Source organism: Culex quinquefasciatus, chromosome 2 (assembly GCF_015732765.1).
Source record: "Culex quinquefasciatus strain JHB chromosome 2, VPISU_Cqui_1.0_pri_paternal, whole genome shotgun sequence".
NCBI classification, from domain to species: Eukaryota; Metazoa; Arthropoda; class Insecta; order Diptera; family Culicidae; genus Culex; species Culex quinquefasciatus.
Genome location: NC_051862.1, coordinates 571,251 through 585,494, shown reverse-complemented (window position 1 = coordinate 585,494; position 14,244 = coordinate 571,251). Strand labels below are relative to the sequence as shown.

At 39.3% G+C, this 14,244-nt stretch overlaps 2 protein-coding genes across 2 annotated transcripts in view; one reads left to right on the top strand and one right to left on the bottom strand.

Moving 5' to 3' along the window:
- Window positions 1-882: 882 nt before the first annotated feature.
- On the bottom strand, window positions 883-3,889 carry LOC6040556 (dynein regulatory complex subunit 6). Its single transcript, XM_038255632.1, is given in 6 exon segments — window positions 883-1,322; window positions 1,384-1,837; window positions 1,840-2,989; window positions 2,992-3,222; window positions 3,570-3,650; window positions 3,728-3,889. Coding segments are annotated over 5 exon segments (2,112 nt in total). The 5' UTR covers window positions 3,642-3,650; window positions 3,728-3,889; the 3' UTR covers window positions 883-1,117.
- Window positions 3,890-6,955: 3,066 nt separating this feature from the next.
- The window catches only part of LOC6040555 (zinc finger protein 423 homolog), a 91,354-nt gene continuing 84,065 nt past the window's right edge, over window positions 6,956-14,244 (top strand). The window contains exon 1 of the mRNA XM_038256064.1: window positions 6,956-7,258. Coding sequence (XP_038111992.1) covers window positions 7,219-7,258 — 40 coding nt within the window. The 5' untranslated portion in view covers window positions 6,956-7,218. The remainder of the gene's footprint in view (window positions 7,259-14,244) is intronic.

The window sequence follows — 14,244 nt, the reverse complement described above, 5'->3', positions numbered from 1 at the left end:
CGCGTTTTTCTCGGAATGTCGAAATGGCGGGTGCGACAAGATAGCACGACGACGTCGAAATGAAATCACTTTTTTCAAAATTATTTCTTTGAAGCAAAATCTAGTTTGGGAAAAGTTTTTTTTATAATTTTGAAGAGAAACGTTTTTTTAAACGCACCGTTTTAGTAAAAAAATGAAGGCATTTGGGAAATACTTAAAAACTTTTTTTCCAAATTTTAATTATTGACAATACTCTAACCTAACATTATTCGTACCACCTTTGAAGCTGAATATGAATTTATAATTTGTTCAGCTACCTGAAAAAAACATCGACAGTATTTCCAAACATCAAAAATATTAATTTTTAACCTAAAATCAAATGAGTTAGAGTACGCTTAAGCACTGTTCTTGACAATATTAAGACTTTCAGCAAAAAATAGTAATAATAATTTCAGTAACCCGACATTGCATAACAAAAGTTAAAGCGGCCAGCCCTACTGCGTTGTGTTCACCGCAGAGAGGTTTTTGAGAATAGATCGCATTTCACAGAATCTAGAGGGGAGGAAGGATGCGTGGACATACCGTACCAAACGTTCCGATTTATTGTTTGCGATGGTGTTGTGTAGGGTGTGTTAAGTGTAACGACATTTCATTATTATTTTTTTTTTTCAATTTACCAATATCATACCCCGCTGCACACAATGACTGATTAAAAATTAAGATAGTTATTGTATGGAATGCTCCCAAAATTGTATGGTGACTTGTATGGACGAACCAATAATGCAAAATGTTATTAGAAAGCTATTTTTTTTTAGCCTGATCAGGGAAAGGGGTCGCAAATATAAGTAGGATTTCAACTCTGTTTTTTCCATGTGAGGGACTAAACGTTACCAAACAACTAAATACCACGAAACATGTTTTATTCTCTTGTGATTCTACGTACACGCAATAATCTGTTTTACATCTTGTAGATAATAATCGCAACTTATGCAATGATAGTTTCCTTTTTTTTGTGTTTAAATATTCATAGGTACTGGATGATTTTTGCTCAACAATTTTTCTGTCAGTACAGTAGAAAATAAATAATCAATATAAAAACAACAATCAACAGGCCGCCGACGTCGAGCAGCAGCAAATATTAAATCCGTTTCGGCATCGGCGGCGGCGGCGGTTTCTTCACAAAGTATCCCGCCTCACCGAGGTACGGGCCCGGCTTGCTAATGTGCACCGTTTTCAGCGTGGGCACGGACACGAGGCGCAGGTTCGGCTCGGCGCACATGTTCCGACAGCCGCGCACATCCAGCGTGCGCAGCGCCTTGCAGTGGATCGCGATGTAGTCCAAGCTGTGTGGGAGGAAGGAAGAGTTGGTGTTTGTTGGATGAGTGGAATTTTATGATTGCTTACCTGAAATCGCTGAGCTGGAAGCATCGATCCAGCGATAGCGTTTGCAGCCGTTTCAAGTGGATCGCAATCAGCTCGATACTTTTGTCGTTTATGTTATGGCACTCGCTCAGGTCAACGACCTCCAGCGAGGGGCAGTTCCGAACGAGGGATTTGATTCCGACGATGGAAATCTGCTGGCACTTGGCCAGGCTGAGTTCGCGAAGTTCCTTCAGCTTGAAGGCGTACATTAGCGAAATGTCCGAAAGTTTGTTGCACTGGGAAAGTCGTAGGACGCGTAAGCCTTTGAGCCGATCGATGGACAGGCCGCTGGTGACGGCGTCTTCCTTGAACTCGTTCTGCTGGCAAATCTCCATCATGGCCCGTTTGCGCATCGCGTCGTTGACGATTTCCTGTTCGGCTCGGCTTCGCAGGGAAATTTTGTACAGTTCTTCTGGGGATTGACCGGTAGTTGGACCGGTTCGATTTCGTCTGGATCTTGCTGAGCGGCAGGCTCGATCGTGTTGGGTACGGTCGTTTTGCTGGTTTCAAAGTCCTGCACCTTTTGCAGCATTCCAACGCCGGTCATCGCGCTATCGGAAATCTTATCGCAATAGTCCAGGTTGAGATGTCTCAACCAGATCAGGTTTTTGAAGATGATCTGCAGACAGAGGTCCGATACGGAGTGGAAGCAGTAGCTGAGGTCCAAAAGGCGCAGTGATGGGAAATTCTCTGCAATTTTGATGACCGAGCTTTCGCACAGGTTTAGGGCACTCACGTACAGCTCAAGTAGAACCGGGTTCGGTCCGGCTGACGCGATACCTTGGATGATGCCTTGACCGGTAACGGATTCACACTCGGAAATGTCCAGTACTTGCAGCTTGCGAAGTCGGACTATCTGTTTGATTCCAAGGTCGGTAAGCGCACGGCAACGACGAATTTTCAGCGACTTTAGCTCCGGAAGGTGGGCGCAGATCTTCACCAGACACGAATCTGTGAAGCGCACCGATCGCGAAAAGTCCAGATGTTGGAGCGAACTCTGCTTTTGAACCAGAGTTGATATGCCCGGTTTGGTCAGCTGGTCACAGGAGTTCATGTTGAATGTTTCCAACTGGAGGTTCTCATACCCGGCCAAAAGTTCCAACGCGTCTCCATCGATCAACGTGGAGCTAAAGTTGAGTGACTTGAGCTTATCAGCTTGGCGTTCAATAAACTGTGAAATGTAGTAGAAAGTCAGCACGCTCTCGGAGGCGTCATCCGGTCGGCCAGGGTAGAACTTCCGGTACAGTCCCTTGTGGAACGAAATGTGACATCCGCAGAGGTCAATGCTCTCCAAATTCGGCATTAGCGACACGGTCCGCTTGAACAAAGCATCCGAAAGGTACCGATTACAAGCCAAGCTCAATGTGGTTACATTCTGCAGCGTTTCCGCCAATTTGGCCTGATCCGAAGCGGACTCGAACAATCTACCGGACATTAGCAGCTCGCGACATCCCTCGATACGGAGTGTTCGCAGGTTTGGAACACTCATCAGTATACTGGTGAACGTTTTCTCCCGAATGTCGCAAGCTTTGAAGCTCAGCTCGTAGATATTCTCTCCAAAGCGACTGAAAATTTGAAGCCCGATCGTTGTTCCGTTTCGTTGAAATCCACCTGCGACAGAACTACATTCTGAAAGTTGCGCGAACTTTGCAGCAGTCCGCTCACTGGACTCGTCGAGTCGCTAAAGTGGGTTTTGTGAAAGGCCAAACAAAGATCGTTTACAAACTGCTGATACTGGGTCGCCTCAAGCCAACGTTTGCACGTTAATCCGACCTGGAACCGATCGCCCGGATTAAGGTATCCAAATATCTCCACCAGAATCTGTTAGAGCGCACCGCACCGGATTAAAAGAAGAAAGAACTTCACTTAGTACTGTGTAGTTTTGTGACGTAGGTGAGATAAGATTACAACAAGGGGAAGTGGGTTAAGAGCAGCAAACAGATAACTCTCGACTCTGATGGTGAGAGAATGTGACGCATTATTGCTTCCCTGTTTATCTCTGTCTGGGTCGATGTCTGATTTGATAAGGTGATTCGCGACGAAAATTGTCCAAAAACAACACGTTAGTGCGACTCAATTTGAGCCTCCCTTGTTCACAATATAAAGAAATCAATCAAGTCACGGGATCTACTGTCGGGAACAGTAATTACAACAGAAAAAATTCTCACCTCCATCGGCAAATCACTATATTTGGGCCCAAATTCGTCGTAGACATACTGCTGTGGTCCCGTGTTGCTCATAGTGAAAACCTGCAAAAAATAAACATTTTAAGGGACGCCATTTCAATAATATATTTCAAATAAATGAAAAAATCAACCAAACTCACCCAAATTGAAACACCAAAATAAAACCGTGATTATCGATTCGAGAGTTATTGCGTTCACGACGACGACGACCAGAAAAATGCATAACCAGAGGCAAGTGACAGCTGAGTTTTAGTCTCTCATACTACTGTGGGAGCAATTTAACACTACTAGCGAGTATTCGATACACCGAAACCAGCGCCATCCCATGAATGTGATTTTAATGAAACTTGTTGAAATTTTTCGTCGTTTTTACTGAATTTGCATGAACTAAAATTTAAAAGAAACAACTCCAAATTTCAAATTCCAAAAACGCAGTTTCCCACGCGTTACATAAGCATGCCATGAGCTGCCTGCTTCATGCGTAATAAGCACGCGCTTAAGAAAACACGTGTTCCACCGAGGCGTCGTGCTGAAACGGGTGCGCGCGCCGTCGCCGACTTGTTTGATTTGGAATGATGGAATCAAAACAGAATGTTGAAACACGCACACCACACAACAGCTGAGAGGGCATCAAACACCACCTCGCGGGGCGCCTACTGCCACCCCTTTTGATGTGGTGCATGTATCGGAAAGAAAGGTTTGTGTGTGGTGGGAAAGACACCTTAGCCGCGAGTGTTGGATTGCGATTCCTAATAGCACAATGTTACAATAAATTAATTAATTACAATATTTTTAAGATCAATTATTAAATTTCACATTATTTTTTACTCTTTTTAACATCCACTAAGTTACCCAGCTTTCATTCTCAAAGGGTCACCTTAGCTGTTTTTGTTGAATAATTTTGTTGAAGTTCCCACCCGCTGATTGATTGGCGTGTAAAGGTTTCCTGATGTGGTTGAAAATTCAAAGGATCAAAACGCATGCTGCGATGCTCGACCTAGGAAACGGCCCAGGACCAACTTTGATGTTGATGTCATTAGAACGCGGCCGTTGTTCTCACGATGTTATTTTGGGAATCGAGTGAAATAAGTTGAAATTAGTTAATTTAATCCCATAGCTATTTGCTTTGCATATGAATGAATGGTAAAATATTGCTACAACATTACAGGAATTATTGTATAAATTTCGAATCTGCAAAAAAAAAAAATGATGTAATCAACATACTTCAAAATAAGAACATAAGTTTAAATGCAAGCAGCTGAAATGAATTTAAAGCGATTCTCTTGCATTTAGAATCATTTTATGGAATCTTTGGAATTTCAATGACATTTTGGTTTCAGCCTTGTAAAAAGTTTATAAATTATAAAAAAATACAAGAAAGCATACTAAAAATTTTAAAAAATAAATATAAATTGTTTAAAAACATAAATTTTTGAAAATAAAAATAGGTAATATTAAAAAAAAACATTTTTGGCCGCTGTAATTATTTTTCAAAATTTATGTCGCTCTCACCCCTTCAATATTGGTCCGAAAAATCAGGGGGCAAAAATTATTTTTCAAAAAAAAAAACAGCTTGGAAATTTCAATGGTTAAATAGAAATCTTATCAACTGAAAAACACAATAATAAATAACTGTGCCAATTTTGAGCCAAATCCATTAGGGGTTAAGAGTCGCTTTTTATCGTTGATGTTTATTTGGGAAAAATCGCGAAGATGTATGGAGAAAAACATGAAAAACATCGCTTCTGTATTTTGGCAGCAGGTATCGCCCAAAATTGCCCAAGTGTGAGATTCTTGTAGGAAATTCAATTTCCTACAACTTTGTCGAAGGGTGCAAGAAGATCCGAGTTGATCCTATAAAAAGTTTTTAGATATTTTACAAATTCTGAAAAAAATTAACTCTTAAAATAAAGGAAAAAAAACTGAAAATATAAAATATTTTTAAAAAATTGAATCTACAAATCTCAAGCATTTACGTTTTTTAAATATGTATTTGTAAATCTTGAAAATGCTTTAAAATTCTTTAAAATTGATGTACATAAATTTTGAAAACCAAAACAATGTCTAAATCAGTCCAGACTCGATTAGCAGAGGCCTCGAATATTTGGAATTTGATTTTCCGAAGATTTGTGTTGGACTTCGGGTAATGGAATCATGATCAAAATAATATTTTTTAAATGTTTTTTTTTTTGATTCTCTTACCATAAAATTCGAATTCTGCGACCCCATTTAGCCAAATTTGAATAGTTGATAGTTTTAAAAATTATAAAATAATATAAATTTTTTTCAATATTGCATCACTGCTATTTTGCTCGCAATCTTGGATATAAAAATTCTAAATCACTTTAGAGTAGTTTAGGGGTTTAGCTAGCTAAACAACTAGGTATAGCTAAACAATCATAAATTAGGCCGTTGCAAATATTCTTTGAAGTTTATGTCCCTCGCCTCTGATCAAAGTTGACATAAACTTTGAAAAATATTTGCAACGGCCTTAGATAAAGAAAAAATATGTTTTTTCGTGATTCGATTATCCAAAGCGATATTTTCTAAGGCCTTTGGATAATCGAGTCTGGACTGTGTATCAAATATGTCAATAGGTTGAAGAAATTTTAAAATTCTTTAAATCTGAAGAATTTTTTTTTGTGTAAATGTTCATTTGTAATTCTCAAAAATGCTATAGTATTCTAAAAATTGTGCAAAATATTTTAACATCAAAAATACACATGCAAATTTTACTAGTTTTCAACATTTTAAAAATTAAAAAAATACAAATTATTTGTTTTGAATTCAGACAATTTTAAAAAATGAAAAAAGTCGATAACTTTATTTTTTTAAATAAAAGAAATCTAAGACTTTTACAAATATAATTATTTTTAAAGATTTTTTATCAATTTTTTTTCTCTTCTGGAAAATCATTTTTTTTTAGTGACGATCTCTTTGAAATAATGTTACCATGCTTTTCAGTATTCAATGTTGTAGAAAAGTCTTTTCCCCTCAGAAAATAATCTTGATTTCTGTTCTTGACTATGAAGGTATTCGATAACCCCTTATGAAATTAAATTATAAAAAATCCTTCACTCAACACGCACCAATTCAAACTTCATCAAAACATCACCGAACCCAGCACGATGACCGCATGGTGTTCCGTGGTCTCACCCTGCCTCAGCATGTGTCCCCGAGACTCACTCGGCTGTCGCTATGTTTTGGTTTCGAATTCCTCTTTGCGCGCGCCCTTCCTGCGGAGAGAGAGAGAGAGCAAAAACGCGCGCGCCATGCTGGTGAGAAAAAAAGGATTCGCTCCGACGACGACGCTCTTTCTCCGCCTGCTGAGACGAAAGCGTCGCGACGTCGAGAGTTTGCCAGCCTGCCTGCCTGCTAGCAGAGGGAGTAGCATACATTCCGGCGTGGAAAGCCGACCAGTGAAGAAGGTGTTTGCGGACGAGTTGGTTGGGTTTTGGAGTGTTGTGCGTGTTGCCTACTTTTTCGTTGGCGGTTGGTGTTCTGCACGTGGGACGTGATTGTTGTGGGGCTACTTTGATTGGAGTTGAAGTTGGTGTGAAGATTGGTTGTTCAAGTTTGTAAAGTGAACGATTTTTAGATATTCGGTGAAGTGGAATACCAGTGGGACACGATGTCACGCAGGAAGCAGGCCAAACCGCGTGCGTTTAAACGTAAGTTTTGGGAATATTTTTTAAAGTGAAGTTTACTTTTTCTAAACCTTGCACTGCACTCGAAAAATAAAAACGTTGCGAACTGGGGCCAGTGTGGAGTTATTTTGTTCGCCCTGCTTCCTTCAAGTCCCACGGGATTCACTTGTTCGTTCGTCCGCACAGGTCCCCATCGGGGCTCGAGTTTCCTTGCCCGAATCCCATTTCCAATTCAGTCCCGGACATCCACGCCGCACCCGTGTGGCACAATCTTCCCTCTCGACGTCGACGTCGTCGGTCGGTCGGTTTGGACGGACGGTCTCTGCTGTATACACTTTTATAATAACCATTTTCACACTGCTGGAACGAAATGGGAAATTCTTTGGGGACCGGCGATTCCCGCGAGACGTTCATATTACTGTAACGTCAATATGAAAATGAATGTATTATTATAACGTACATACTACACAGCTCCGGCAACGGGCAAGAGAGACAGAGAGAGGGGCTAATGTCGAGGGAGCCCTAGCTCAGAGCGAGAAAGAGCGCAGGAACAGCAGGACGACGACGACGACGACGACCAGAAGAGCCGGGAGATGAAATTGGTGAAATATACCAGCAGCACCGCCACCACCAACGGAACGGAATATACCGGGATTGGGACGGTAACAGGTCGTGTGAGAGAGCGAACCGAGCGAGGCTGCTGTACTGGGAATACACATTTTCACAAAATCGAGAAACAGACCGTACACCACTATAGCAGAAGAGGGCCCTGAGCTGCTCTGCTGGGGCTGCTTGCTATCAACTGAGGGGGTGGCTTTTCCCGACTCTTTCGGGCGCAGATGAACAGTCGGGGGAAAAAAGTAGAATGGAAAACTTGACTATATGGCACTGAAGTGCCTCAACAGAGCGATGCTGGCTGGCTGGCTGGCAGTGGTGTACACAAACAGAGCAACGGAAACCGAGACACTCACTCACACAGCGGCACCACACTGCTACAAACACACTGCCAGACACAGAAGTTCATGTCTCCCGTGGGAGTTCGTCCTGTGCGCTTCTCGCTCTGTGGCAGCACCACAACGTCGGAATATCCTGGTCGACCTCGCTGCTGCGGCGGCGGCTCTCTGCCATCACCACGTGCACCCCCAAACAGTTCGACCACGTGGCTTACAAATGATCGCGCCCAAAACATGCAAAAATCACTCCCTCAAAAGCTCTCAAAAACAGTACTTTCGGGGTCACCACTGTAAACAGACTACAACCCTGGTTCAAGTCTGCAGATGCGGAAAAGCCGTTCGAATATCTCCTGTTGACGTGCGCGCGGTCTTGTCGATACGAACCACCGGGGTTGGGTGGTGCACAGACAGCCAGACAGGACATGTGGATGCACTCCGGTGGGGGTTAACCCTACTAATGTAGGGTGGTGGGAGGGATGTCTTAACCTTCGCGAAGTCGCGGTTTTGCATCTTGTTACAAAAGTCTGCAATTTATAACATTTTCAGTCATCAGCAGTGTTGAAAATCCCACGACAGTCAGGCGGCATTGAAGAAATCTGATCTATTACCCTTTATACAATTTTAAAAAAATATTTTTTGGCTTTTTTGTAAGGGTTTATTATGCTTAGTGTTAGAACAAAAAATAAGACGGATAATCGAATCATACATGCTAAAAGAGGTATTTGGTATGCTAAAAGGCAATCAACAACTCAAATTTGAATTAAAATAGGGTCGTAGAACTTGAAAAAATTACAAAAAAAGTTTTTTTGTTCATGATTTGATTATTCGCTTTTTTTAATTTTTTCTTCGTCTTGGTGACACCTTTATTTACAAGCAATAACTGTTCCAAAATGGATTATGATGTAAAACACAGCTGTAAGGAACTTCAAAACTCTGTTATGTACCTCAAAAGAACTTATTGTATCTTGATTATTCACCAATAAAACCAAATTTAATTGAATTGAACATTTTTAGGCATTTTACGCATTTTTAGGTAAAATGACATAAAACGAGTACCGTCATCTGGAGCGAAACGGGACACATGGGGCGAATTGGGATACCTGTTTAAGCCTTGTTACTTCCTAATTTTTTGATGTTTTTGATTGTTTTCGGATAGAACAGGCACAGATCAACAAAAATTGAGGTTCGATTTCCAAAGCTCTAAAACGTGCTTCAGGGACAGCAGTCCCAATTCGCCCCAGATGACGATAATATAGCGAGAGTAATATTAAAACTACCCAATTTTCTACCTTTAAAACTTCAACTTTTTTTCTGTGTACAACTCTTTTGCCTGTTTAGTGTTTCGCATATTTTTCCTCTCATTTTAATTAGTTTTTTGACATATTTTGTGAGAAAAGTGAATGTTTTCCATTTCAAATCCCTTCCTCGTAATAAATACTATCAATTGTTTGTTTAAAACATAATTTCTAGTTTTTATTATAATGATTTCGAATTGTGAACATTTAGATTGTTTTTATGAGTTTTGGAGCTTACAAATGGTAATGTTTATGTCTGTAAGCTATCATTCAAAATGATTATAATTTTATTGAAATAGGTTCAGATGAACATTGAACAATCAGCATCTTCACCGTCGAAATACGGTTTCAATACAATTGGGTGTCAACTTTGATCTAATAATTCGTATAGCTTTAAAGTAGTGTTGTGATCATATTGAATCTCGACAATTAAAAATAAGACAAAAAATAAATCAGTCTATTATCTGAAGTTATTTTTTCCGAGGCTTTGATTGACTGCTTCAGTAAACTTTCCGAATTCCGAAACAAATGCTGAAAAGTTCTACTTTTCAGCACTGAAATGGTTGCTGAAAAGTTGAACTTTTCAGCACTTGTTAGGAAAAGTTATACTTTTCAACATTTTTTTGATTTGAACGATTCATTGACTCAATGCATGGACATTTGTCCTATAATTCTGTCCAAAGGGTGTTTTCGGAATTGCAAAAAATGTTGTATGGAACTCGTTGCAAAACTTGATTTTTCATCACTCGTCGTATTTATCTAACTCGGTGAACCTCGTTAGATAAATGTACGACTCGTGCTGAAAAAATCTTTTTTTTGCAACTTGTTGCATAAACTACTATTATGTTTTGAGATCCGTTCGATAGGAAGCAGTCATCTTTCTATTAACATCTTATTCAAGTCCTGCAAATCCATTTTTTCACATTTAAAATTAAATAAAAATTAAAGTTCAAAATAAAGCGATGGAAATCCAAGCCATCATCAAGGACATTAATTAATACAATTTAAAAGCATTTTAAAGTTGAAATTTCAAAACACAAATTTCATGATATTTCTACAATTTTTAAAAACAAACTACTAAGCTTACATAATAAATCGAATTCAACCACTCTTGCTTAATCTTAATCGCTCATAGATTATCTTCTTCTTGGTCCACTTTATTCCAAAAGATCCGGTGAAATCCTTCACACCCGAGTAGTAGTGTGCATGCCCGACGTTGGCCGTGAATAAGTAATGGGCGCGAAAAGTCCTGCTGCTGTTGCACTTTATCCTTTCCATTGCCATCGCCATCCGTTGTCGTTCGTTCGTTCGCTTTTCGTTGGTCCGACTTGGCTTGGCTTGGCTGTTTGGAAGGACAAAAAATCTACTTTGGCTGTGAGACCTTATTGACCACACACAGCCAATTGGCCACTTAATTACCGTAATCTGTTCGGTTTTGGTTCGTCGCTGCTGTAAAGAATGATTTACTGGGATTGAGTTAGCGATTTTGGGGGGTTAAGAATTTTATTTATTAGCTTTGAAATTTAAATTACACTTAAAGCCAATCACTGTACAGAACAATGTCTTTTAAAACTTAAAATTTACGTTGCATCTGGAGTGTTCGTGCCACATCAGGTTACTCATGGTACGATAGATTTTTCCATAGTTCATAATAGCACCATTTTGCAACGGTAAGTAGTGTGGTGCCATCGGGTGCCACATTTGCCAGCGTGCTCGAGATGGGTGGCGAAAGTAATCAGCTCAGAGTGGCAACTTTTATGCTTTTCCAGTCAACGGTAGACAAAAAAAAACTTCTCCCCGAAGCCCCGCCAGGAAGTGGCTCTAGGATTGATTGACACCAAGCGAAATGCCATTAAGTTCCGTCGTCCTTAACCATAGTCACGGTCCTCGACGGTTCCCCAAAAGCCGAACCGTATTGCCTGTCGGTCGGTGTATAAGATGACCTATATTTCAGATATTCATTTTATGTTTACTCCCAAAGCACGATGTTGCTTTTTTTTGTTCGAGTGTTGCTGGTGCCCACGTGGAATGGCGCGCCAGTGATGACCCAAGTTATCATCTGTGAAGCGAGTGTTCCGGGCCCTTTCCCGGAAAGACCGGACCAGTTATGGCACACGTACAACACTCCGAGGGCAGGCCAGTTTCACGGAACATTAGCCTTCCAACTCAGCCAGGCAGTCAGCGCAGAGCGGTATCGTCCCAACCAGATTCCATATATCCATTAATTTTTACAATTTTAAAAGGGTCCCCGGTGACCGTTTGATTTGTTTTCCCGCGCTCTCGATTCATTTATTACATTTTTATTATGACTTGATCCAGCGCCCCACTCGGTGCACACTTTTGGGCGCGGTACTCCGTGTATTTGTATGTGGCCAATCGCCGGATGGACGACACACGGATGGCTTTTTTTTGCGGGGGGATTCCACCGTGGACATGCGGAGATTGCAGCCAAAGTGCCCTGAGACACGGCTCTGGGCTGCAGCGAAATGTAGCGAATAAAATACGCGAGATATTGGGGATTTTTTTTCTTCCTTTGACAGAGGGTTACCATGTTGTGTGAGTGGGGTTTTTTTGCTTTTGAGGGTGGATTATCCTTTCGTTGGTTGACCTGCTGCGGGTTTTAATCCAGCAATGGCTAATTGAACCCCTTTTTATTCTGCGGGGAAATTGCGCTAATTATGCATGATAATAAAACGTGGAACTTATCTGTTGGTAAATTTACTCATGCACCAAACATTTCTCTGTCTCAATTCTGCCCAACTGATATTGTCTAATAGCATAGTCTCTTTAAAGTTTCCTCGAAAAATCAGGAAGCAAAAACTAAGATTTGATCAAACTAGTTTGTCTCATGAAACAATAGGACCTTAGGCAAAATCAGGTACTACTGAGAAATTATAGAGAAATTGATAAAGTTTTTTAGTTTTTCATTTAACTTAAAAATGATCTTTTTAACAAATACAAAATTTGACATGAAAAATATTTATTTGTTGTAAAAAAAACCCCTAGAAAATCAAGGGACAACAACATTTCATTTAAAAACAGATGATTGTAAACTATTTAAAACACATTGTATAAAGTTTATTTTATATTTTTTATCAAACTTTGAGACCTTAAATTGGAATAAAGAAAAACCATGTTTTCATAAATTCATAGATATTTTGCCAATTTGCGGGAGACTGCCGCTCGAATCTAGTCCGTCCCATATGTATTTTTGTCGCGTTTTGAGATAAACCCGGCAACTCGTTACCTATTCTGCCTATCCATATGCTAAGACGTGTATTCAAATATCTCCTCTCTCTGCAGCAAGCAATTTCCCAAGTAGGAAACAAAATGCTCCTAAGTTTTATCAGTTTTTATGAAACATTTGAAAAAAGCGTCTTGCTTTAATAAAAGTTTTTATCTAGTTTTTTTTATTCTCAGCAAAATACTGTTCTAGAAATATCTTGAAAAATTCTTGAAAACTTCTCGAAGAACATAGCGTAAAGTTATATTAATCTCCTTTTTATTTACTGACAGTTATCTTGCAGAAGATATTCCCAGAACAAATTGACTTCACCAAATCTATATTAAAACCAAGTTGTTTAGGGACAGCTTTCTTCCAAATCTTTTTGTCTTGACCTTCCAAATGTCTAACTCAGTCTACTTTTAGTAGCAAGAAGATCGGACGTTTGCAAAGTGCCGGACAAGCTCTTCAATTTAATTTATTTATTTAAGGGAAATGATCATTCGCGTTCGTAAACTTATGTGAGTTAGTGATTAAATTGTGTCAAACTTAGATTCGTGTTGTGATCAAAAAAAATATAGTGTTGTGTTTCTGAGTTCCGGCATTGAATATTGGCAATTGAATGCCTCGTCGCCGGTTAAAATTTCATACTCAGGAATTTTACTAAAGCTATTCGTCAAATAAGATTAGCCTGAAACAAATATACTTTTCAGAAATTTAATTTAAAAAAAAAATGCTTCAAAAACTATCAAAACAAATCAACAAATGACAGGTAAATTTTTAAGCCTACCTTCATAACCTGACAGACTTGCCTTTATTGATGGACAAGTCCCAGCACGAAAATGTATCAAATATTCCTATAAATTTTAACTTTTTGAAGTCCAAATTAGAGTAGGGATATTTTTTAAACAAACATTGAAATAATTGGTGAAAAAAATAAAAATGGTTGATTAGAAATTTGAAAAAGGTCAATCATTTTTCGAGCTTCTCATGGCGTTATTGCAGCACTCACTTTTTACATATGGGACGGACTAGATTCGAGCGGCAGTAGATGCTTCAAAAATTTAAAAGTTGGGCTTGAAATTTGAAATTTAGTCTTTGTTATTGTTTGGAAAATAACACGGGAATACCAAATTATTGTATTATTTGGGCAAGTAACAGCAACTAAAATGGATTTATTTATGGTATTCTTTTAGTTTGTTGTGGTCTTTCACAAACATAATTTTGATATGATTTGATGATATTTTACCATCTATTACTGGGCAATCAATAGTACATTTTTCTCGCTGTCAGATGCCCAAGTAATATCAAAATTAGGTATTTTCATGTCCACCAGTTCATATAGGCGCTGATTAAAAATCTAAAAAAAAGGAAATAATATCACAAAGTTCCTTTACTGCCCATGTTCGCATAAATGTCTGTTTACCAACGGTCTGCAAAATACTAAGATTGAAAATAATGTTTTATTTAAATGTAACTGGGTACAAATTCATTGAAAGTTTCTCAAAGTCAAAATATTTGGAAAAATATGTTTATCAA